This window comes from Pyxicephalus adspersus, chromosome Z (assembly GCF_032062135.1).
Source record: "Pyxicephalus adspersus chromosome Z, UCB_Pads_2.0, whole genome shotgun sequence".
In the NCBI taxonomy this organism is placed as follows: domain Eukaryota; kingdom Metazoa; phylum Chordata; class Amphibia; order Anura; family Pyxicephalidae; genus Pyxicephalus; species Pyxicephalus adspersus.
Window position 1 is genome coordinate 21,794,580 of NC_092871.1, and position 23,167 is coordinate 21,817,746.

At 39.4% G+C, this 23,167-nt stretch overlaps 1 protein-coding gene across 1 annotated transcript in view; it reads right to left on the reverse strand.

The window, feature by feature from the left end:
• COQ8B (coenzyme Q8B) overlaps nt 1-20,618 on the reverse strand; it is a 29,728-nt gene extending 9,110 nt beyond the window's left edge. Inside the window, exons 1-14 of the mRNA XM_072431363.1 lie at nt 20,389-20,618; nt 17,039-17,224; nt 16,393-16,674; nt 15,557-15,623; nt 15,388-15,465; nt 14,796-14,918; nt 14,070-14,155; nt 13,844-13,984; nt 13,089-13,170; nt 12,846-12,939; nt 5,413-5,554; nt 5,083-5,190; nt 4,501-4,566; nt 3,043-3,129 (exon numbers count right to left, since the gene is read on the reverse strand). Coding sequence (XP_072287464.1) covers nt 3,043-3,129; nt 4,501-4,566; nt 5,083-5,190; nt 5,413-5,554; nt 12,846-12,939; nt 13,089-13,170; nt 13,844-13,984; nt 14,070-14,155; nt 14,796-14,918; nt 15,388-15,465; nt 15,557-15,623; nt 16,393-16,674; nt 17,039-17,215 — 1,533 coding nt within the window. The 5' untranslated portion in view covers nt 17,216-17,224; nt 20,389-20,618. The remainder of the gene's footprint in view (nt 1-3,042; nt 3,130-4,500; nt 4,567-5,082; nt 5,191-5,412; nt 5,555-12,845; nt 12,940-13,088; nt 13,171-13,843; nt 13,985-14,069; nt 14,156-14,795; nt 14,919-15,387; nt 15,466-15,556; nt 15,624-16,392; nt 16,675-17,038; nt 17,225-20,388) is intronic.
• Between the last annotated feature and the right edge of the window lie 2,549 nt (nt 20,619-23,167).

Sequence of the window (23,167 nt, forward strand, 5' to 3'; positions counted from 1 at the left end):
ATCATGTTGGCCTATCTAACAATATATCCAATCAATGGGACCATTTGACTTTATAGTTAGCTTTGACAAAAGCCAACCATAGGTTTAAATCCAAAAACAGGTGTAGCTCACGAGCAATGCACAGACACAGAGACTGTGAAACCTTTTGTCTCTAAGCATATAAAAACTATTTTTGACATTCACAATGGCAAGTAAGATTTCAAAATTACTGAATTAAGTAGTCTTTGGAAGGTCTGTACTTAAAGAGAATGGAGAAAAATGCTGGACTAGCTCATAGTTTTCTGTACTTTGAGTACATTAGGAAAGTTGGGAAAAAAAGGATATGTTATTTGCATACTTGTTCCAGGTAAGTCATATAAGACATGTTTACTTTTCATAAAGTCAGCTGACTCAAAGCCTAGATATTAAATTAACAAATAGGCCGGTTTCCATACAAATATATACAGGTAGTCCCCAGGTTACATACGAGATAGGGACGGTAGGTTTGTTCTTAAGTTAAATTTGTATGTAAGTCAGAACAGGTACATTTTTTTAATAAATGCAATTTGGACAGATGTTGTCTCAAAATATTATTAGGCAGCATGGTGTCAGTTACTGTATAAAATCCTCACTAACAAAGCAAAAAAAAAAAAAAAAAAAAAAATTTTTATGGAGCCTAGACATTTATTAACTTCTGGAGCAAGCTGTGCTTTGATATGCAAAAAGAAACAACTGCAGAAGTTTATCTTGGTCTTTAAAGAGTTACTGCTTAGTTTGTCTTGGTCTTTAAAGAGAGGCTGCATAAAAAGCTCACCCTCGAAGATCACCCACAACCTCAGCTGTGTTTAGTAAATGATTTCTTCTGCAAGTCATGCAAACAGCCCCCTTTAAGTATCCAGGAGGCGTCTGTCCCTATTTCGGATGTTCTTAACCCAGGGACTACCTGTAATCCTAAACTGTACACAGTCCTAAGTATGCTCACAAAACATTTAAATTGAAGCGAAACTCTGGGGAAAGCTAGAAACCCTCAAAAGCCCTTTTATACTTACCTTTTTCCTTTTTGGTGCTTTCCCTTTTTCATTCCGACAATCCCTATTGAAGGCTGTAACTGTTTTTACTTACAGAAAATAAATGGAAAATTTCCCCGATGGCCACAGACAGCAAAGAATAAAATACCTTTTTTACCTAACCTTACCCTAAAAGATGTTGTATATACATATGTTTTAGTAAATGATATATAAAAAAAAAAAAATTACAGTAGGACACGAGTTAGACCTGACTTACTAATATTTAAGCCTTCACTCATTTTGCTACAATAACCTGTTGAAATTTACCTGAATTACCCTTTCAACCATTGAACATAGCATAAAGGAGCCGTTACCTTGTTTCAAACAAGATATCATATATTGGTCATGCTTTATTTTCCCCATCTGACTCCTTTAATAACCTTTACAACAAAATGCAAATATCAAAGTTCTAAATACAGATAACTAGCTGTCTCTGACTAATTTGCCGACATTGCAACATTTGCTATGTGTAGTTGGTACAATTAATCCAGGGGGAACTCTGTACTCAGCTACAGCTGGGAAAGGTAGTTGCTGTAGTATAATCTGCAATTTAACAGATCATTAATATAAAAGGATGTCCTGAGCTTTTCTGTACACCAAATACCAATTACAATGGGTTCAGAAGAAATAGGCTGCCTTATGTGTCTATAGAGGGAGGACATTGAACAATGGAAATAGAGTGCAGCAATGTCCCAGGCAGTGTCTGTACAGACATCATGTTCCTCACAGCACAGAAAGATAGTCACAACCATTTTCTGAAAAAGCATAGAATCAGCTAAACCCTACATTCTTATTCTCTACAACACATTTTGCACAGTTCATTGCATCATGCCTGGCCAACCACTGACTGCATATCTGAACACTATATACCATCAATGGACAAGGCAAGGACATCTCTACTAATCAAAATGCTGCAATTGGAGTTTAGTGTTTGCAATCTTACCATATATACCTCAAAAAGATGTAGATAAGTTAAGTACCCTTTAAAATACAGCTATAGCCTACCATTAAAAAATATGTACTGCAGAACAAAATTATAAATGTATCAGAAGTTACATTTTTCTCTGAGTCTCCCTTCAAAGCTCCACAAACACAGTAAAGTCTACCGAATGCACCCTTGGTTGGTATTGGTGTAGCAACAATGCTGCACTGTTGCAGAATTCAGAGCAGTATTGTTACTCTTTTGTAGGCTATGCCTGTTTCCACTGCAGTGGGATGGTAAAAAAATGTTGCATAGATAATACTATCAGCATACTTTGGCAATGTTCTCAAAACTACTGATTCTCACGCCTGTAATTTGTCAAGCAGCACCTAGTTACACCTAGTCTTGCCCAATGCTTTCTCGATTGACATCACTACCAGCTACACTCCAAAACTGTGAGCTGCAGTGCCTGAGAGGGTAAAAATATAAAGGTGAAACAATTTTTTTTGCTTACTTTAAGAAAACCTTTGGTAGTTGTTTTAGTATTTGTTTAGCATGTCAAAGAAGAGCCTTTAGTTGTATTTTACAATATGTTTCCTATAGCATTGACTTGCCTTTTTCCTGTCAATAATTTAGTCAAGAGAAGCAAATTGTATTAAATGGCATTTTTTGGGTATTGTCAAATACAACTCACTCTCCTACTACAATGTGACAGTGTTGGTGGTGCCCAGAGACAAGTGGCCACATGTTTGTATAGTGGACTTTGGAAATTAGTTTGGGGCTTAAATGAGGCTTCCTTCTCCAATGTTTTAGGCCAACCAAAACAGTGTGTACCATCACAAAGCATCCCTTCAGCGTCCCAGCTTGCTTTAGGAAAATGCCTGGAGTTCCACTTTAAAAAGACACTTCATGTATCGTTTGAAGATTCTACAGTTGATTTTATTATCGGTGTGTGCAATGCCTATCTTGTGCCCATATCCCAGAGCTTTATGGTGTCACTGTCAGGCTTTTGGGGCTAGATGTCATTTATCAGACATAATAAACATACAATGGTACCATTTGCCCATCACTTACCTTTGTTTCATACCCAGTCAGAAATTTAAGATCTCTTGATTTCTGGAGAACTTTTGCACGATCCCCTTCTGCTGCTGCTTTGACAACCTGCATGGGTGAGAATCCTGTTCAGTCATCAAAACTCTAAGAACATCATGCGTAGGTTATCTGAAGAAAGCACTGTGTACAGCTCCCAATCAGATTGTTCCTTTCATATTTACAGCCCAGAGAGAAAAGGAAAATGAAAACCTGACTGCCCACAGTAACATGTGCATTCTATCTTAGGAATCTTCATTTTCGAAAGTTTTAAAAAGTTTTTAAAAGTGTCAGTAAAGAGTAACATTTACATTTCCCCAGAACAGGGCTCCAAATCCTAATTCAGAAACAGACTGTCACATCTTAGTGTCATCCAGAGTGAACAACGTGGGAAGAAGCAGCAAGGTTTAGTATAGGAAGACTGAGTAAAGAACAAATTATGAATGTCCTATTATTGCTTCAACAGAGAACCCTACAACCCTAACTCTATATTTCTCCAACTGAAATGATAGATGGGTTTCTGACAATAGAACTGTAATTTTACTGATACTCATCAAATAAAATGTAAATCAGGGCCCCATCTGGGATTTGCCATTAAAAGCCATCTAAATTAAAGCCATCCTGTTGCCTCCCCAACTCCTAAATAAATGCTCAAGTGGTGACCTTACTACACATGTGCAGACCTAATGCTGGTGTTAGAATGTTTGCATAGGAGGAAAGAAACCAGGAATGTGCGGCGTGGCAGTAGTTGTGTCTACCCAATGTCGCATCCCTGATAAGGAGTACCATTTACATTCTTGAGTGTTGGTGAGGGGCAAAGGATACCTGTATTTACTGTACATGGGACAAAAGGGCGATAAACAGTGGTTATCCTATGACCAGGCCTAAAAAAAAACTCATTGTTACAAAAAACTTTTTGGCACAAATTTTCTGGGAGGAAATGTAATATTAATTAACAAATTAACAATAAATTACAGTGTTCTCCCCAGCCCCTTTTAGCCGGGTGCACTACCCGGCACTTTTTAGTAACCACCTGGCTGTTTTTGGGTGGTTACTGATGAGTTGGGTCACAATACAAGGACTGCCACCCGCCTAAAATTTCTTCCCACCCATCTTAAAAAAATTTCTGGGTTGAGCACTGAATTAACCAAAAAAAGTTTTACTTTTAGCAAAGAGTGACTCTCAATTTGATAACACAGTGAGCACAATCTATGAATTATGTAGAATATACACAGACACCTATGATATAAACAAATGTATAGTGACAGAGTGTACAAAGATCCGGGTTTGTATTGCTCTAAGTTTCTGGCAGGGAGATTCACTCTACTTGTCCAAGTGGCAACTGTCAAGAGTTAAAGAGTAATGTGAAATCCTTGTGGTTCTGAATTTAAACAGTGATCTAGAGAATGTAAAAAGGTGCATACTATACTACAAACTACATACCTCAATATAATCATCAGTGAAATTTTCCCCAAATTCACGACTGGCTCCAAAGTCCAATAGCGTTACCTAGAACATGAAAGTCTGTTATAATATATAGAATATAGATTGCTGCTAATTTTAAGACAAAAAAAGCTGTTCAGTTGCAAAACTTAGGTAGGAACATTGTAAATATTCCATGTTCCAAACACTTTTCATTCATGGACCACTAATGACCCTTGTAGCAATGAACTGTTAGTTTTAGCTAGGAAGAAAACTGCATGAGGGAAGTGCATGCATGGCAAAAACAGACATCACCCAGCACTTTTGTTTTCGCTCCTCTGGCTATCAGTTGTCTTTCAGCAACTATTCACCCAAGCCCTCAGCAGCTCCTATTGGATCAAATTAAGAAAAAGTCTGCTATCAATTGTGGCCAGTCAGTGGTGACAAAAGGGGTGGTGGAGGTGGCAAAGTGAGTAAATATGTGTTGCTAAGAAGGTGGGGGATAGCAGCATGCTGAGCATGTAAGGTAGGATTTAGGAACAGCGGTGTAAGCACATTCCAGCTTTACCTATATGTACCTTTACCTATATATATCAAACTCACCTTGTTGACCTCAGCATCATAGAAAAAGTTTGACCAATTTGGATCAGTCTGCATGAAGCGAAACTGAAATACTTCCTGCAGGCAAAGGCGTAAAATGTTGTATGAAATCTAAAAAAAAAGGAAAAAAAAAATTAACAAAAATATGGACAATTTATCAGCTAAACTTACACATATTCTATGTTTTTTTACAGATAAATACAAGCTAAAAACCTGCATAAAGAGAAAAGCACCAGATTTGGCCTCCATGAAAAGCCACATTGACTATTATCACAAAAATGGGCAAATATATAATTGCTTACATGGGGGAGACTGATGAATTGCAATTCTTACCTCATTACGAGTTTCTTGGTCCATTTCAGCACACTGGTCCAGTGGTACCCCAGACACCAGTTCAACAGTCAGCAACCTCTTAGTAGTAAGGTCATCAATCACTTGAGGGACACTGAAGTAGGGGTCATCTTGGAGTAGCTCTCTGTAATGTAAAGATGGATTGAGATTAGACGGAGTTGGAAAGATTGACAACATGAAAAAAGAAGTCCAGGCTAGTAAATGTGCCATAAACAGCAATATGACAAAAATGTAAAAAATGTGCTTAATCAGAATGACAATCTACATGTCCAATGTAGTATATGTACATGCACATTAAACATGTGATTAGAAACCCCTTATGACTAAGGGAAGACCTGCAGAAGAATCAAGTAACCTCCATGCCAATCCCAGCAGCTGGTACTTCTTCACTACTCAGACCTTTGCACCGCAGTGTTGGGTCCTAAAAAAAACAGCATCTGCTGGTTTGACAGTGGGCAATTTTGTACCATTTACTGCTGCCCCCATTCATTTTCTCTGGGGCTGTGTGGTTAGAAGCTGCTTGTCGAGTGGCAGCAGTTCACTGACATGAGGAAGCAATAACAGCACCGAAACCTCACTGCCAGTCTGAATATAGCCTAAAAAAAAGCTAACATCACAACCATCATAATAGTTGGGGAAGGGTGTGTGTCCTGCACATGGCCGGGTAGGAACGCAAGTCTCAGAGCCCCACACAGAGTGCTTTTTCTTGGGGCTATTTCTCTTCATAATGCCAACAAAACCACCGAAGACTGGGCACAATAAGGGGGATTCCTCTTGCTACACAACGCGGACAGCGGGGAACCAGTGACATAGCAGGTTTTTTTTCCAAGACACTGCCGGCCACAGAAGATCCCGGAGGGAAGACAAGATGGCGGACGCACCATGCTGTTCTACTACCTCACAACTATCTCATCACTCCATTGATGATTCAGATCCTCCTTCCTCACCCTTATCTACAAGTGAGCAAGAATCTCCCTAAGCTTTAAAAGAAATCAGGGCATTTCTCCACTCTCTGCCTACCAGATCTGATTTAGAGACTCACACATGTAGAATAGAAGCATCTTTTAAACAGGAGCTTGCTGAAATTAGGCAAAGCTTAGAATCTACACAATCTACACAATCACATTATTATTATTATTAAACAGGATTTATATAGCGCCAACATATTACGCAGCGCTGTACATTAAATAGGGATTGCAAATGACAGACTAATACAGACAGTGATACAGGAGGAGAGGACCCTGCCCCAAAGAGCTTACAATCTAGTAGGTGGGGGAATTTCACACACAAAGGATGTGAGATATGTAGTGTCACATGTATCATCCTTACAAGTGGAACAAACGTCCTTATCTCTCAGAATGTCTAAGATGGAGAACCAAGTGGCAATTCATACCCGCCAACTTCACTCCACTGCTTATTCTTTGGATGATTTGGAAAATCGCAAAAGGAGAAATATTGTCAGAATCTGCGGTTTACCCGAGGCCACTACTACTCCAGATCTTATGGCCACTGTAGAAGGGATTTTTAATCTCTTACTAAACAGGCCTGTAACCACTGAAATTCTTTTTGAAGCCTTCTGATGTATTACGTCCAAGGGACGTCATATGTAGAGTACACTACTTTCATGTTCGAGAATACATCATTCCACGGAAGAAACGTGTTCTAGATTTTGATGGCGTACAGTTGTAATTTTTGCCAGACTTATCTAGGTGCACGTTAGCAATGCGCAAAACTCTTAAACCACTGTTGGAGGAATTAAAATAAAAAGATATCCCCTATAGATAGGGTTTCCCCAACTACATATCCCCTCCCAAAGGCAGATGTTGACCTTTAAGAATATTGATGACCTCCCAAAAATCATTAAAGCACTTGAATTACCAACTATTGAGCTCCCTCAATGGCACCAGGCAGTTGCTGGTTTCTGAACTGTTTTTGGAAAGTTTTTGGATACTTTCAGTTTATTTTTGCCTCTTCTTCAGATGTTTTCTAATGCACATTTTCTTATTGGAATATGATGGTTTTGAACCAAATTGCCCCCTTCAGGTCTACAATCTAAGAGGTTTTTCTCTATCCACTATATCTATCGGTTTTACAGAACTACCTCGAGGAGTGATCGGTCTATGCTGTGGATACTGGCTCATGACTATAATCTCATCACGTGACTGTAGGCATAAGGAAGCGGCCTATACTTACCGCTGATCATGTACGCCTTCATATACGCTTATGCTTCAGTTGACCCGGATGGCCTTCTGCTGAGATTGTTCCCGGTATGTGTTAAACTGCTTATTTTATTCTTCACTCCCTTTCTACAAATAGGAAGACCTTTTGGAATGAATATTTGATAGAGGTTGCGACATCATTTGGACACTGGATCATATTCCAGGTTTCAATTTGTGTCTATATGTAGGCCTATATATGTTAGTTGTTTTTCTTGGGAGTTTCATATTGTGCTTAATTGTTTAAAGAGGAGTTGTTTATCTCTGTTTAATACAACAATGCCTCTGTGTGGCAGCACCTCATGTTGCTACAGGTTAAAAGCCCTCTACGCCCCCACGTAGGGCTTTTAACTGTATAGGGTTTTTCCCCTTTTTTTCTAAGTCAGATTCCCTATGCCAGGGGCCTAGCGAGTAACTATCTTACTTGCCTTTTACTTTTCTTTCTTTTTTCGGCTTTTCTTTCTTATTTGTTCCTGTCCTTTGGTTTTTCCCCTTTCTCTGTCCTACCTTTTAGTCTTTTCCCCTCACCTGCCTTGATTAGTATTATATTCTGTCGAAGCACTTAAATTAACAAGTACCATTTTATAGGATGACCAGTCCAAAATTCTGCACTTATAATGTGCAAGGCTTTAATGTCTCCAATAAACTGTCCCAGGTACTTTATGCTTTGCACAAACAAAAAGGTGGGGATCCTCTTTTACAAGAAACCCACTACCTCTCAGGTCATATACCTCAGACCTGCACCAGATATTTCCCGCACTGGTTTCACAGCACCAAACCTATGTCCAAATATAAAGGGGTATCTATTGGCATCCATAAGTCTGTTCTATACACTGTACTAGATCAACAATCTGATCCAATGGGTAGATATTTAATTTTTGAAAATAGGGCTTTATGGAAAGACCTACACCCTAGCAAATCTATCTTCCTAATCATGCCCTGATCCAATATGGAATCGATGTTTTGCACAAGTTGATGTGTTTTAGAGATGGTCAGGTCATTATTGGGGGAGACTTCAATTTTGTGCTAGAACCTTCCATTGACTCCTCATCAGGAGGTGGCCCGTATTCGAGGTACAGGCTGACACGATTTAAGCAAGCTCTTGTCCAATTTTTCCTAGTAGATGTGTGGAGAGTTACCCATTTGAATGATAAAGATTATGCTTTTTTTCTCTCCGGCACATAATTTGTACCATCAACATATCCTGGTAACCCCACATGAAGCTTCCATAGGGAATTTCCTCTGGTCTGACCATGCACCATTTTTTTTGTATCTCAGGGGGTCACGGATGTACCTAAATCTTCCTTCACATGGAAATTAAATGACAATCTGCTGTTTGACCCAGATTGTGCGCAGGAACATCTGCAAACATTTTCTATCAGACCATGCCACAGATGATACGCCCCTACCTATTCAGTGCGGGGCACTTAAATGTGTACTGCGAGGCCATTTGATCAAACATGCAGCTAGGCTTAAAAAACACAAATCCGCAACTATCAAAGATCTGTTGGCGGCTATTGATTCTTTGGAAAAGGCAATAAACAGAAACCTAACACGGGGCTCTTGCTATCTTAGTCCCAGAAAAAGCAACAAGTGAGACTGCTTCTGGATGAATTTTCTCTTAAGCTGAGAGATAGAACCTGTAAATTATTCTATCAACAGGGTGACAATCCTGGGAGGTTTCTAGATCCTAGAAATAATAGTATCACAGTGCCTTGTATACGTCAGAAGTCTGGACAGAAAACCTTCAACCCGCAGACAATTGTCTCTTTTTTTCAAGAATTTTACTCAGACTCATACAATCTGAAAGGGAAATTTGCGGATATGGATCCTGATCTCTTTTGGTCCAAGGTACATGACTACATTTCTGACACAGCAATACCAACTTTACCTGCAGAAAATAAATCCCAATTAGACAACCCTTTTACCGAATTAGAATTACAAGCATGTATCTCTTCTCTAGTACCTGGTAAGACCCCGGGCCCTGATGGGTTCACCCCTAGGTTTTACAAGATGTTCCAGGAACCTATTTCACCATTTCTACTTTCTGTATTTAATACAGTGTCGGCCACCTCTGTGTTTCCCATCCAATCCTTACAGGCTCACATAACAGTGATACTCAAACCAGGTCAGGATCATACTATGTGTAGTAACTACCAGCCAATTTCTTTAACTAACCTGGACATCCGGCTCTATTCCAAGCTATTGGCCAATTGATTGAAGCCTTACTGCCTCATCTTATCCATCTTGACAGGCATGTTTTGTGATGGGACGGGAAATATGAGACAATACCCTAAAAGCAGTCTCTTGGATAAATTCTGTTGGAAAATCCACAGTCCCAACTTGTATTTTATGGGTTGATGCTGAAAAAGCTTTCGACTGTGTACACTTCAGGAAACCTTGAAACAAATAGGACTGGGTCCGAATGTGTTAGGTTCGTACACAAGCTCTATACACTGGCCTAACCACCATTGATTATGTAGGAAATGGAAAGGTTTGGTTTGCTAAGCAATTATTTAAGGGTAATTGTGATAAAACAGGAGCCTTAAATATATCAGTACCACCTGCAAAGGTGTCGTTTTAAAAAGTAATTTTCCTTTTAGATGGCAAACCCAAGCTATTACATTTTTAGGGGTCACTATTCCATCTAATCTGTCTAATACTGCTGAATTAAGCTACAAACCCTTGTTGAGGACTATAGACTCTGCTTTACGCTCATAAAATAATTTACAACTTTTATGGCTGGGAAGGGTGAATGTGGTTAAAATGGACATTCTGCCTAAGGTCTTGTACTTCTTCTCCACGCTTGCATTTCCCCCTCCTAAATATTACTTTTCCCGTTTGGATTATATGACCTACTCCTATATTTGGCATGGGAAAAAAGCCTGTATAAATCGATTAATCCTCACTAGAAAGAAGCTTACAGGTGTCCTAGCCGTCCCTGATTTCAAACTGTACTACAAAGCTGCAGTACTTAATAGAATACTAGACTGGACTCACAATAAGAAACACAAAGCTTGGGTGAATATTGATGAATCAATGTTCTCAGGTCTTTTACATTTAGCCCCCTGGATCCGGCCACAATTTAGACCCCCATTCACCTTTTATACCACCTACTGTATCTCAGACTCTATTGGTATGGGACGATCTGCTGAAGCAAGAGGTCCTTTCCTCTACACCTGGGCCACTGCCGTTTTTCTAAATTTCGGAGTTTATCCCATCTTTCTAATTTAGAATATCAGTGATCATTCCAGAATCAGCCAGATACTCATTAGAGGAGATATCCCTTCCATGCAGGACTTAAGGGTGCCTGGACACCAAGACCGAATTACCTGGTTGACGTATTTCCAACTGCAAGATTTTTTCCAATCTCAGCGCCCATTGACCAACATTTCTAGACCCCTTACCACTTTTGAATCTCTTATTTTGCAAAATGATAGAGTGACTTATTGCATAGCGTCCATATATGATATTCTCTTAACGGAACTCCGGACCACCACTGTCCATTTTTTATTTTTATTTTTTTTAAATACTGGGAACGTGAATTAGGATGTTAGACCCTGATGAGATAGAAAAATCGTGTGCATATGTACATAAATTATCTATATCAGCTAGAGACCAGGAAAGAAGTTATAAGTTTCTTAGCAAATGGTACGAATGTCCAATAGCCATAAAGAGATTTGACCCCACATATTCCCCCATCTGCTGGAGATGTGGACATAACCCTGGCTCTATGTTGCACATCTGGAGTTCTTGCCTGCCTATTGCTACATTGTGGAATAAGATATTTGCAGTCTACAAAAGGATTATGGATGAGGATTTATCCCCACGTTCATACATTACTTTGTTCGCTATTCTTCCTGGCTCTTATTAAGCTATAAAAAGAGGTCTTTTGCGACACTTTATAGTGGCTGGACAAAGGATTATTGCTCGTCATTTCCTCTGAAGGAACTATTGTTGAATGGATTACAGAAATGGATAGTATAGCAAGTTTTGAATGCCAAATACTCCAGGAGAAGACTGAGTCGCGTCACAACATAGAATGAGATATATGGGAAATGTTTAGTCTGTCCCCCGATGTTCAAACACACCTCCAGTGAACAAGACAAAGTATGATTCTAATAGGATTGTGTTCCTTTTCCAACTTAATATGGTGACTGTGCTTTCCTGGGTTAACTTAATACATATTGGGTCAGCAACAACGTATGGGTATAATTGACAGCAGAATTTGTATATCCTGACTAGCCATGTGATCTGACGCTTTCTATGTAAAATGATTTTTGAATCCTTGTATGGTACTATTTAATACTATTATTTCATGTCATTGCATTTTTCCTGGGTCTCCCCCTCCCCCCCCTCCTTGGTTGTTTCAGAATTATATTTTTCTTTGTCTGTCTGTAATTTTGTTGAATTGTCAATAAAGACCTACTATACATAATAGCTGGGGAAAAGGTGGGATACAATAAAACATTGTAGGGATCAAAATATATCTATGTAAATCAAAACATTAGCATTATACAAAAAAAATATCTTACATAATATATAATATTATGTAAAGGGCTGTACTACAGCAGAACTATCACTAGTCGGCACTATATCTCATTTATAAAACTGACCAACATCCCATTCCTACCTATAGGAATAGAACTTTCCAGACTAAGCATTTCAAAAGCACAACAGTCCTTCACTATGAGCACCACAATGCATACATGTGCTGTGTGCGTGATCTGTAAAAAAGTGCAGGCCTGTTAAAAAGGTAAATTGTAGAGCAATGATAGAAGCTCTTGCACTGCATGATCACTGCACCCTGTTTAAAGTTTAACTATCAGTAAAATGACATACATATTGTAGTCAATTACTAGAATTAGTGAAGAAGTTTTTTTGTTTTTCTGAAACTTTGTAACAACAAGTCTACCATTCTCATTACAGTCATACCTGACCAATAAACCAAGCCGAGAGGGAACCACAGCCTCCATATAAAAGGTGAGCAAAAATGGCTACATACAAGTATATTTACAAACTATACACATAACTAAGGTTATTAAAATAATAGTAGCAGCTGACTATCTCAAACATAAAATTCTTATGTGCTAGACATTTGTATAGCAGTGTGCAAAGTGATCCATGTTTAAATGTGGATTAGGTTAACTACAGTTCTTGCGTCCTTTTCAAACACCCTTTGCATTAATGTAGATTTACCTGAATTTTTTGCCGCACTCAGCTTCACGCAGGTAGTCACACTCCCAGGACAGCTCTTTCTGTAGGACCTGAACACTATTTTCAGGAAACAAACCTAGCCATAGAGCAAACAAATTTTACTTGGCTGCTGTTACACAACAAAAAAAGTTAACATGATTAAAAACTGTTTACCACTTAAATGATAAAAAAGTGCTGGTGTAAACACAATATTATAGTTTTCTAAATGACGGACATCATTCTTACCATCAGGAAGAACAAGGCTCATCTTGAGGACTGACAGCAGATTATTTACATCACTCCTGATGCTCTGAGCAATTCCAGGATACTTACGAGGGAGACAAAGGGAAACAAACCAGAGTTAAAACATAAAACCAAACCCACCATGTCATATCTGGCTTTATTTTTCCCCTAAAATCTCTGAACAGAAGTAGGTAGATTATGCACTAAGAGCCAATTTCTCCTGACACTAGGACTACGTACACACGTGCAATAATTGTCCTTGGAAAAGATCTTTAACAATCCTTACCAACGACAAAAGACAAACAGCACTGTTCTGCTCTATGGAGAGGGGAGGGGGAGAACGACAAAGCGGCACTCCGCTGCGCCCCTCCCTCTTAATATTTCATACTTTCATTACGATGGTTCGTGGATCCGCAAGGACGAATCCATGAACGACAAGCGCTGTACACATGCAAGATTCTCGTCCGATACACATGCAAGATTCTCTTGGACGTCTCGTCCACCAGGGAGATGGCAAATTTGTCAAAGATGTGCATCTGCCTGTCACAAGGGAGAATACACTTGTAGACATTTGAGTGTGACATGGCAGGTTATGTCAGGACAGATAATGCAGATGAGTAGTTTTTGTATATGTATGTATATTTGTATATTTGTATGTGTACATATTACAATCCTTATCAATGTAAATGGAAGGGAGGCTCAGAGCTACTACCTTCACCAAGACCCCATCCATCTTAAATCAATTTCAGTACACTCACCTGAATCTTCATAGCCACCTCACGACCATCCTTCAGTCTGCCAAGGTGCACCTGGCCAATAGATGCTGCTGCAAAGGGTCGCTCTTCAAAATATGCCAGCTTGTCTCTCCATTCAGGACCCAGCTCTTCCTTCAGGACTTCCTGTGAAAACAAAGGAACAACTTAGCTCTCTCTGGACAATGTTAACCAAGATCTCCAATAAATCCCAAAATATTGTCACACTCACAGTCATCTGCCAACTTGGCATATAATCTGCACTCTGTCTAACTCTCTCAAATATCTTCTGCAGCTGTGGGCTAATAAAGCTGTTATCTGTGAAAAAGAGAGACACAAAAAGATTGCATTTGTTTATTTGAACCCATATAAATAATGACAGAATTGATAAAACAGATACATGGAAATCCTTTCACCTAGCACTGCACATTATCCACTACAGTTTTCTGCCCAGTAAGGAGCACAGCAAATATCACAGTGGCAACAGCTATAGAAGCTCAAGGCACAGAAGTGTAAAGGACCAATAAGACAACAGAAGGTAAAACAGTACTCTCTGTCTTGGACACACCTAACATGTTTTTATTATTATTAACTAATATTTATGTAGCACCGACATATTACGCATTCCAAGACCGTAGTCTAGTCTAGTCTTGTCCCTCAAAGGGGCTCACAATCTGATGTCCCTACCAATGTCATATGTTTTTAATACAGTCTAATATTTTGGGGGAAGCCAATTAATCTAACTGCATGTTTTTGGAATGTGCGAGGAAACTGGAGTTTCCTACAAAAAAGGTGCATACATTTGTGTGCCATCCTTGTGCACAGACGTTTAGTCAGTTGATCCTATCTATACCAAATACAGTCCGGTTCACATAACAGCAATAATAAATTCTAAGTTAAACCAAAGTTAGTGGATAGGAGACAAAGTAATGAAACAACCTGAAATGTGTTTTCTTACCTTGAATACTTAGCATCTGTCCAAGCTTCAAAGCAGCCCCCCGTACTTTACACAGGGTGTCTACAATTTTTTCTGCATTTGCCTCAGTCATAAACGAATTCGCCTCCAGAACTGAGCCATTCTCTGAAAAACAAAAGGGCATCAATAATACTATATTACTGGCAAACCAAAAGTTTGTAATCCAATCAACTTGTTAAGTGGAGGTTTAAAGCTCTAAACCAGTCTTAATTAACTTCAGAGAAAGCTAATCTACTACAACTGCAATGGAAGCACATAATTAGATGTAATCTAGGATTCATACAGTTTAAGAAGCAGCGACACCTTATCTATCCTATCTTTCACATGATTAAATACAAGAAAATCTGCATAATCCAATTTTTAAAACTAAGCTTGCTTTTTAGAGCATATTGCAAATGTTTTTGGCTTATTTCACACAGAACTTCCTCCCATGATGCAGTGATTGGTCCTAGGTAAAGCCTGTATTCATTACCAGCCTAACGGATATTTAAATTACACAGGTTTAAGATTATAGGAGGAGCAGGGGCAGAGAGGTGTAGTGACTAGTCTAGAAAAATCCAGTATTTACACTCACCTCCTGTCTTTTTCTCCCCTTTTATAGATTGTTTTGCCACCTCAGTCAAAGTACCAATTCCAAGGCTGACAGCAAGACCTGTACGATGAGAGAGAAATTAAAATACCAGGAAAGATTAAGGGAACAAAACACAATCACACAAGTTTTTTTAGCAAAACAAATAAATTACCCCCAAAGTTTGCCATGCGGCTGAGACGAGATGCAGGTACCTTCCTCTCTCGAGCCCTTTCGCTGAGCTGTCAATAAAACAATATATTTTTAATTTGCATTTGTGGCTTCAAAATTTCAGCTAATTGGAGTAAACAATATCATAACATTCCTAATATTTGATTTCATTTATTTTTATTGGATTCTATATACATCAATACTGAGCACTACAAAGCAAGGATTGACAAGAAAATGCACATTTGTAATCAAAATTATTGTGTAAATGGGGCCAAATAACTAAAGAGGCAAGCCATGCAAAACTGGAATTTCAGTTGTTAGATGATTCTAAAGAACGTAATCTGTTATATAATAACAGTTAAATTCCTAAATCTGCACAACTGCACCATTAGAGTTCTCAAGACATAAAAATCAAAAGGCCAGATGTGCACACACAAGGCGCCACTGATATAGGGAAAAAAAAATTAGAACAACTGGGCAAGCCAACAAACATCCAAAATAAGAACGGTCTTAGGCAACTCAAGACAACTGGAGTCATCCCTGATCTGTGAATCTGAAACTGGAGGATAAGTGTTACAATCTGTATGGTCGGAACGTCCTAATACAGACTTTTCCATATCATAAGTCTGGTTTGCCTTACCAAACCGATTACTCCCAAAATACAAGTGTAGACACAGGTAAACCACAAATTAATTTACATATAAAAATGTTGTTCCTTTTGTGGGGTACTAATTACTTATTGTAAGGGAGCTGCAAAAAAAGAAAAAAGGTATATGATTATAGATTTCAAAATAAAGGTACCTTGACACTTATATCTTCTCATAAGTACCCAATTCTCACCTTCTGTCTTTTGAATCTCCCATGGTCCTCTGCTCCACCCTGGCTCTTGGATTCTCTCGCTCTCTGTAGTTCATCAGCAGTGAGACCTCTGACGGTGCTGTAACTTCTGACTTGTCCCATGCCGATTCCTGGCATTCCTGCACCATTTTTTAGAGATGACTGACCAGGACTTGTCCTGGGGGGTGGCTCCTCTTCACCTGGAGGAAACTCTGACATCATACTAAATTCATCAGCACTGAAATCAGAGGATTCCGGGCGCACTCGGATATCTGTCTTCTGGACCTATGCAAAATGAAAGCAGAGACTAACAGGCCGTAGTTTGACACCCAATATAACAAATCACATTGCACAGTAAAGATCTTCCATCTACCATCATCTACAATCTGGTAGTCATGGATTTCCTTCCTTATCAGACTCTCCTGCAAGAACAGTAAGCAGCCTAGTAGTGATATAATCAAATCTATCTCTAAAGCCCCTTAATCATTCCAGTGACCCCACACTGCAGATATATAACTATGAGGTAAAGGAGTGCCTAGGCACCCTCAAATACCAGGCAACTCCGCCATTTTTTTTCCCATCCAAAAACTAGGTTGACTGTTTACCTCTGCCTGACACATTGTTTAGCACTCAATACACATGTTCTCACCTGCATGTTTGTGAATATGGTCCCCACACATCGCTCAGCCGTAGCCTGCATGGATTTTATGCCACTTCCCAAAGTGGAGACTGTAGCGGCCATCCGGAGTTCTTCACAACCCATCTTTGCTACAGCCTGTGCTACACGGGATGCTCCCTGCAGCACGAGCACCAGCTCACCCAGCATTGTAAATGTCTAAAATGCAAAATGTCAACTTGTAAACCTTTTAATATGTATACCATGCAATCATGTGAACATATTTTATGAGAACTTGTGAAAGTATGAAAGTCACCAACTGGTTTATATGGCAGTTTTACAGACCTGCATACTGAAAGAACAGGAATGCACTTACAACATATATATATTACCTTCCATTACATTATATAGAACCATTTTGCTATTTTTATCTGGTACTTAGGGCTCTATTTATAAAAAAAGGGAATCAGACATTATCTCAAACATTCCCTGTCTAGTGTAAAAAGTTTTTTGCACTACATTTTTATGTGGCTGGGGAGATTTCCCTCACTTCTTGCTAACCTTTTAAATTGCTCAAATCTAATGAATACACGACTAACTGTGGTGCAGTCAGGTTTACTCTACAGTGATCCGGTATTTTATCAGGGTATGATGTGACCTCTACAGTGTTCTTTGAATTATGCGATTAAAAGGGGGCTGGTCACATGATTTATTTGGCCATTCATTAAAATAAATAGGGATTCAGGATTGGAGGACATATTTATTAGGCACATTTATTTTTTTTACACTTTATAATATTTACTTTGTATATGCTAGATACAGTGACAGTAGTGTTGTGTTTGAGAAGAGCACTCTCCTGCACCAAATCACTAATATATCTAAATAGCCGCTCTCACCACAATACTAAACTTCCTTCTGCCACAATTCCTAGCTCAATGCTTAGTGAGAAAATGTTATATTCCCATTAATATGCAGGGGTACCACATCCCAAATTGGCCATATAGAAAAATAAAAATATAGAAATCTGTTTTGAACCCCTATGGTTCTTAATTTTCTATACAATCCCTAGCTGGCCCATGGTTCTCTGATCCTACAGTGGTCATTCTTCTAGGTAGCGCAATGCTCAGTTTTCCAAGCCATTTCCTAAGGGCTCAGTCATGGCAATGCCCCTAAGGGGTATCAGCATTAACTTGGAAAATGTTCACAGTAGTGTCAGAAGGCTCAAAAATACCCAAGATGGACTTTAAGGATTGAATGAAATTACTAGAAAGAAAAGACAGGATGAACAGTGGGGAAAAAGGGGGTTAATGTATAAAGACTTACATTTCTTTGGCTGAGCAAGTGCAGGTGACACTCCAATATTTCTAAAGGTTAGATAAACTAACCCAAACACTCCCCCACAACAAATAAAGGATAGCTCCTATAATACTTATCACTCAGGTGAGTTGAAAGTTTAAACTTTGAAAGTTTTAGGAAACACTTCGCCATACAACACTTCCAATATTCCCCACTGCACAATATGATATCTTCTACCAAGCCTACATGGCTATAGGACACAGTACCCCAAAATCTGTAGAAGGACCAGAATCTGCCTGCCTCCCCTGCTGCACGCTGTGGTCCCTCCAAGTGACCCTTCATTACTAAAGGACACCCATATTCTATAGAATGTACCCCATAATCTGTGGATGCCAACCCCCCCATATTATTTTATCCTTTTCTGTAATCACTTACTTCTTTATTCAACAGACTACCAATCATCTGTGGGAATCATTTAATTTTATTCATTTGCTTTTTTCATCACTCACTATAGAGTATAATTAAGTTTAAACTAACATTCTTTCATATATATAATAAACTAAATAAAAGCTATACATATAGACATACCTAACCATATTTGCCTTACGTCAACTTTTTCAGCAGCTCTGCTTTACAGTTGCATTGAAACCCCTGAAGAAGCCCTAAGGGCGTAACGCGTTGGAAACCAAAAATATACGTACTTCAACTCCCCCCATACCATACATGGGTAGGAAGTAAACCATAGATATTGGTTACTATAAATTAGTCAGCCAGAGAATTATCTATCTGTATAGATATTGGTCTTTAACTCCTATCACTTATAATGGGAAAAGGCACCTCTCAATATTATTATTTTTTATTTTGTATATATTGTCAAATATAAGTGTATATATTGTTATCACCATTTGTTTTTGCAAAATATTATTCACATCAATGCCAAAAAAAAAAAAAAAACGTTTTCTGTTTGTTCTTTACCATACATCGCTACATTATCCCAGGATCTATAAAACCAGAGTCGGCCTGCTTCCCCCTCCACACGCTGTGGTCCCTCTAACTGACCTTTCATCACTAAAGACACCCATAATCTATAGAATGTACCCCATAATATGTAAAAGGACCAACTGACGCTCCATCACTGGAGCACACCCATAATCTATAGAATGTACCCCATACCAACTGACGCTCCATCACTGGAGGACACCCATAATCTATAGAATGTACCCAATATTCTGTAGAAGGACCAACTGACGCTCCCTCACTAGAGAACACCCATAATCTATAAAATGTACCCCATAATATGTAAAAGGACCAACTGATCCCTCCATCACTAGAGGGCACCCATAATCTATAGAATGTACCCCATAATCTACAGAACAGAGTCAATGACGCTACATCACTACATTATCCAATGATCTATAAAATGGCCAGAGTCTGCCTGCCTCCCCTGCTGCACGCTGTGGTCCCTCCAACTGACCCTTCATTACTAGAGGACACCCATAATCTATAGAATGTAATTCCTTATCCATAGAATGTACCCCATATGTTAAAGGTCCACATTCTGATGGAGGCTGTAGCCTTTTAAGACATCAGAATTTGGACTCTCCACTCAGTATTCAGAATAATGTATTGCCAGTGCAGTTCTTGATTTTTTTTTCTTGCCAGGTCTTTATTCATGTCTGTGACCCCTTTGGAGAGGTTTCCCCTGCTATTTGTCCCCTGGGAATCCAGTAAGAAATAAGGGGAGCCGTTGTCACCAGGACAGGAAGTCACATACTGAAATAAAAATACTACCACGCAGGGCTCCATTCCTAATTCCCACTCTGTTAAACATATATATATTTTATCTCATGCCTATTTTTGTCATCCTGTTGTCACAGGAAGTGGGGAAATAGGAGTCACAGACCACTTGTTGTCATTCTATTCATGTGCTAGCACACACACACACCATACAAAACTGAAGAAGTGACCCAAAAACATTTCATTACAGGTTACAGAAAACTACTAAGAAAGACAAAGACATTGCATTGTGTGTCATTCAGACTCTGACATTGGAACAGCATTGAAAGACTAACACAGGCAGCACTCACCTTTCTCTCTTTTGCCCTTACTGTCCGCCTTCCGCCGCCATCTTTGATTTTGGCAACTCCTACTAAGTTGAACTCAGGTCACAGCCGGGCCTCTTAACCAATGAAACGACTAGAACAGCTCTTACATGAACCAAAGCCAGCGAGCGTGTAATAGAATACAGACTTGTAGGCTCAACCAACTAATGGGCATGTTCGGCTCTCAGCCAATAAACAACCGGTATGCAATCACCCAATCGCTGGACTAACTGCAAACCTTTCCTGCTTTGGTCTCGATTGGTCGAGAGTAGATGACGCGTTAAAGGTTGGACTTGATGCACGTGTTAGCGAAAGGACAGTCACGTGGTGTGTGTCAGCTTCTGTTACATAAAAAGGACCGGTTGTTAAAAATTGTAATAGTCTGGCTTATTGTTGCCTAACTTCTGTTTTTTTCTGTTTCAGAATGTTATAAGGAATGGGGAAATGGAGTGCAAATATATCAACATTACATTCACACTGAGTTATTAAAAAAGTGGCATCAATATAAGTTTAAATTTATTAAAAGTAGTAAGGGTTATTATGGCTGCCAGTTTAATAACCCTTCTATGTATCCTGGAGACCATTGTCACTAATACAGAAAGGAGAATTCCTAACTTTTACATTTCAATTGAACTTTCAGTTAAAAACAATTAAGTTCATCTAAATGAAAGTATGCTAAAGTCTTACAGTTCGTTTTCTGCAGCAAAAGCCTGAGTAGAAAAGCCTGTTCTGTGCCACCATTTTTAGAATGTGACCTTTTCTGTATGGAAGCAGTAATCTCTCTGCAGAGATCTGTCATTCCCCAGCTAGGTGACAGCCCTCCAATCAGCAGGGTGCTATAGGTCTCACTCAGCAAGGGCATGTTAGACCTCTGCATGGAGACCACTAGCCAGACATAGCTAGATTCCCCCCTGCACAGACTTTTCTACTAATGCCATAGCTGCTTTAAGAGAAAACAAAGCATATGGTAGTGCACATATGTATGTATTGAATGTATATTAAATTGAGACTTCAAATGAGCTTTAAATTTGCTCCTTAAAAAGAAGGAAAGTAAAAACATAGGGGACACCAGTGTTCTCCCCAGCCTCTTTTAGTACCCACCTGGCTTTTCTCGGGAGGTCACTAAAGAGTTGCACTATAATAATTGGGGCCACCACCTACCTAGAATTTCTTCCCACCCAGCTTAAAAATTCTGGGTTAAACTCTGGGACATTACAGTACCCTGTGAACGGCACAAGCAGCCAAATAAAAAGTCAGAAACCTATAGGAAGGTCTGTAGAGAAAATGGTCCTGATTTATTAAAGCTCTCCAAGGCTGGAGAGAATACACTTTCATCAGTAAAGCTGGGTGATCCAGCAAACCTGGAATGGATCTGGTCCAGGATTGAAAACTTTTTCAATTGACTCCTAATACCATTTCAGGTTTGTTGGATCACCCAGCTTCACTGATGAAAGTGTATCCTCTCCAGCCTTGGAGAGCTTTCATAAACCAAGGCCAATGTGTCAATGCAGACCCCTGAATGGTGTCCGACTGAATACACAGAGGGGAACCAAATCTTTGCCCCTTGTACGGTAGTAACACTCAGAGTGCTGGAGTCAGTGGACACCGTAGTGTAAATGAAAAATCCCAGTCGGCTTGTAGAGCAGCTTTTTATTTATTAGAATGGGTTTCATGACTCCAGTATTCTGCAAGAGGTGAGGGAAATTCCTCCAGTGACAATGCTCTAATATGGAGATTTCCATTTGTTTTTTTGGATATTTCTTGTGCTTCAGTGGAACACAGAAAAAATATAACCTGATAGACAAAGACGAGACAAATTGTAGATGTCAGGAGTATATAAGGCAGTGATGGTGAACCTTTTAGAGCGGCGGTTGCCAACCTTTTTCATCCCATGGACCACTAAAATTACTGGCTCCTGACCACTCATGTGTGGGGAGCTGGTTGTCAATCAAAGGGGAGGAACCTCCCCCATGTGATGTCATAACGCCATAACCCTGCCCACTCTGCCATCGCATATCTGAGCCTGCGATGGGAGAGTGGACAGGTTGTGTCGCGAAACACAGCCATCCAACTTCCCTGAGCCAGGGATTTGCACGGGGGAAGTGGTTCTTCTGACCCTGTTTGGGGGTGCACCGATCAGAGCCGCAGACCCCCAAAATCTTCTCACCACCAGTTGGCAAACGCTGTTTTAAAGACAGAGTGCTCAAACTGAAACCCAAAACCCACTTATTTATCACAAATTGCCAACACGGCAATAAAAACTGAATACTGAGGTTTAGAAAAAACAACTCATGCATTAACATCTTTTGTCTTAAAAGAAAAACACATTAGCAGAGCTTTCAGTTATATATCTATCTATCTATGCAGGCTATGTGTTGCTCATCCTCTCACATATTAAGTTTGTCTGACACTAAATATTACTCTATGCAGTCTCTAATGGATTGAAACAAACACAATGCCCCTGGTAGTCAGGCACCATGTTATTATATTGCCTAGAAGTTGTGTCACACGATGGTTGTACAGGAATAATGTCTATGTATTGCATGTATTGAAAATGATGATGTGAGGACCTTGAGGGCTAAATTTGTCCCGCGGGCCAGAGTTTGATCCCCCTGCTTTTGAACAATTGATGTGATTTTTGCTGTTGTATACATGCTGATATTATGTCTAACCTTGGCTCATACTTTGTAAGTTTGACAGCAACACATGCAGTACAGGTCATCTGTTAAGCTACGTACACACGTCCAACAGTTCTCGCCCGATA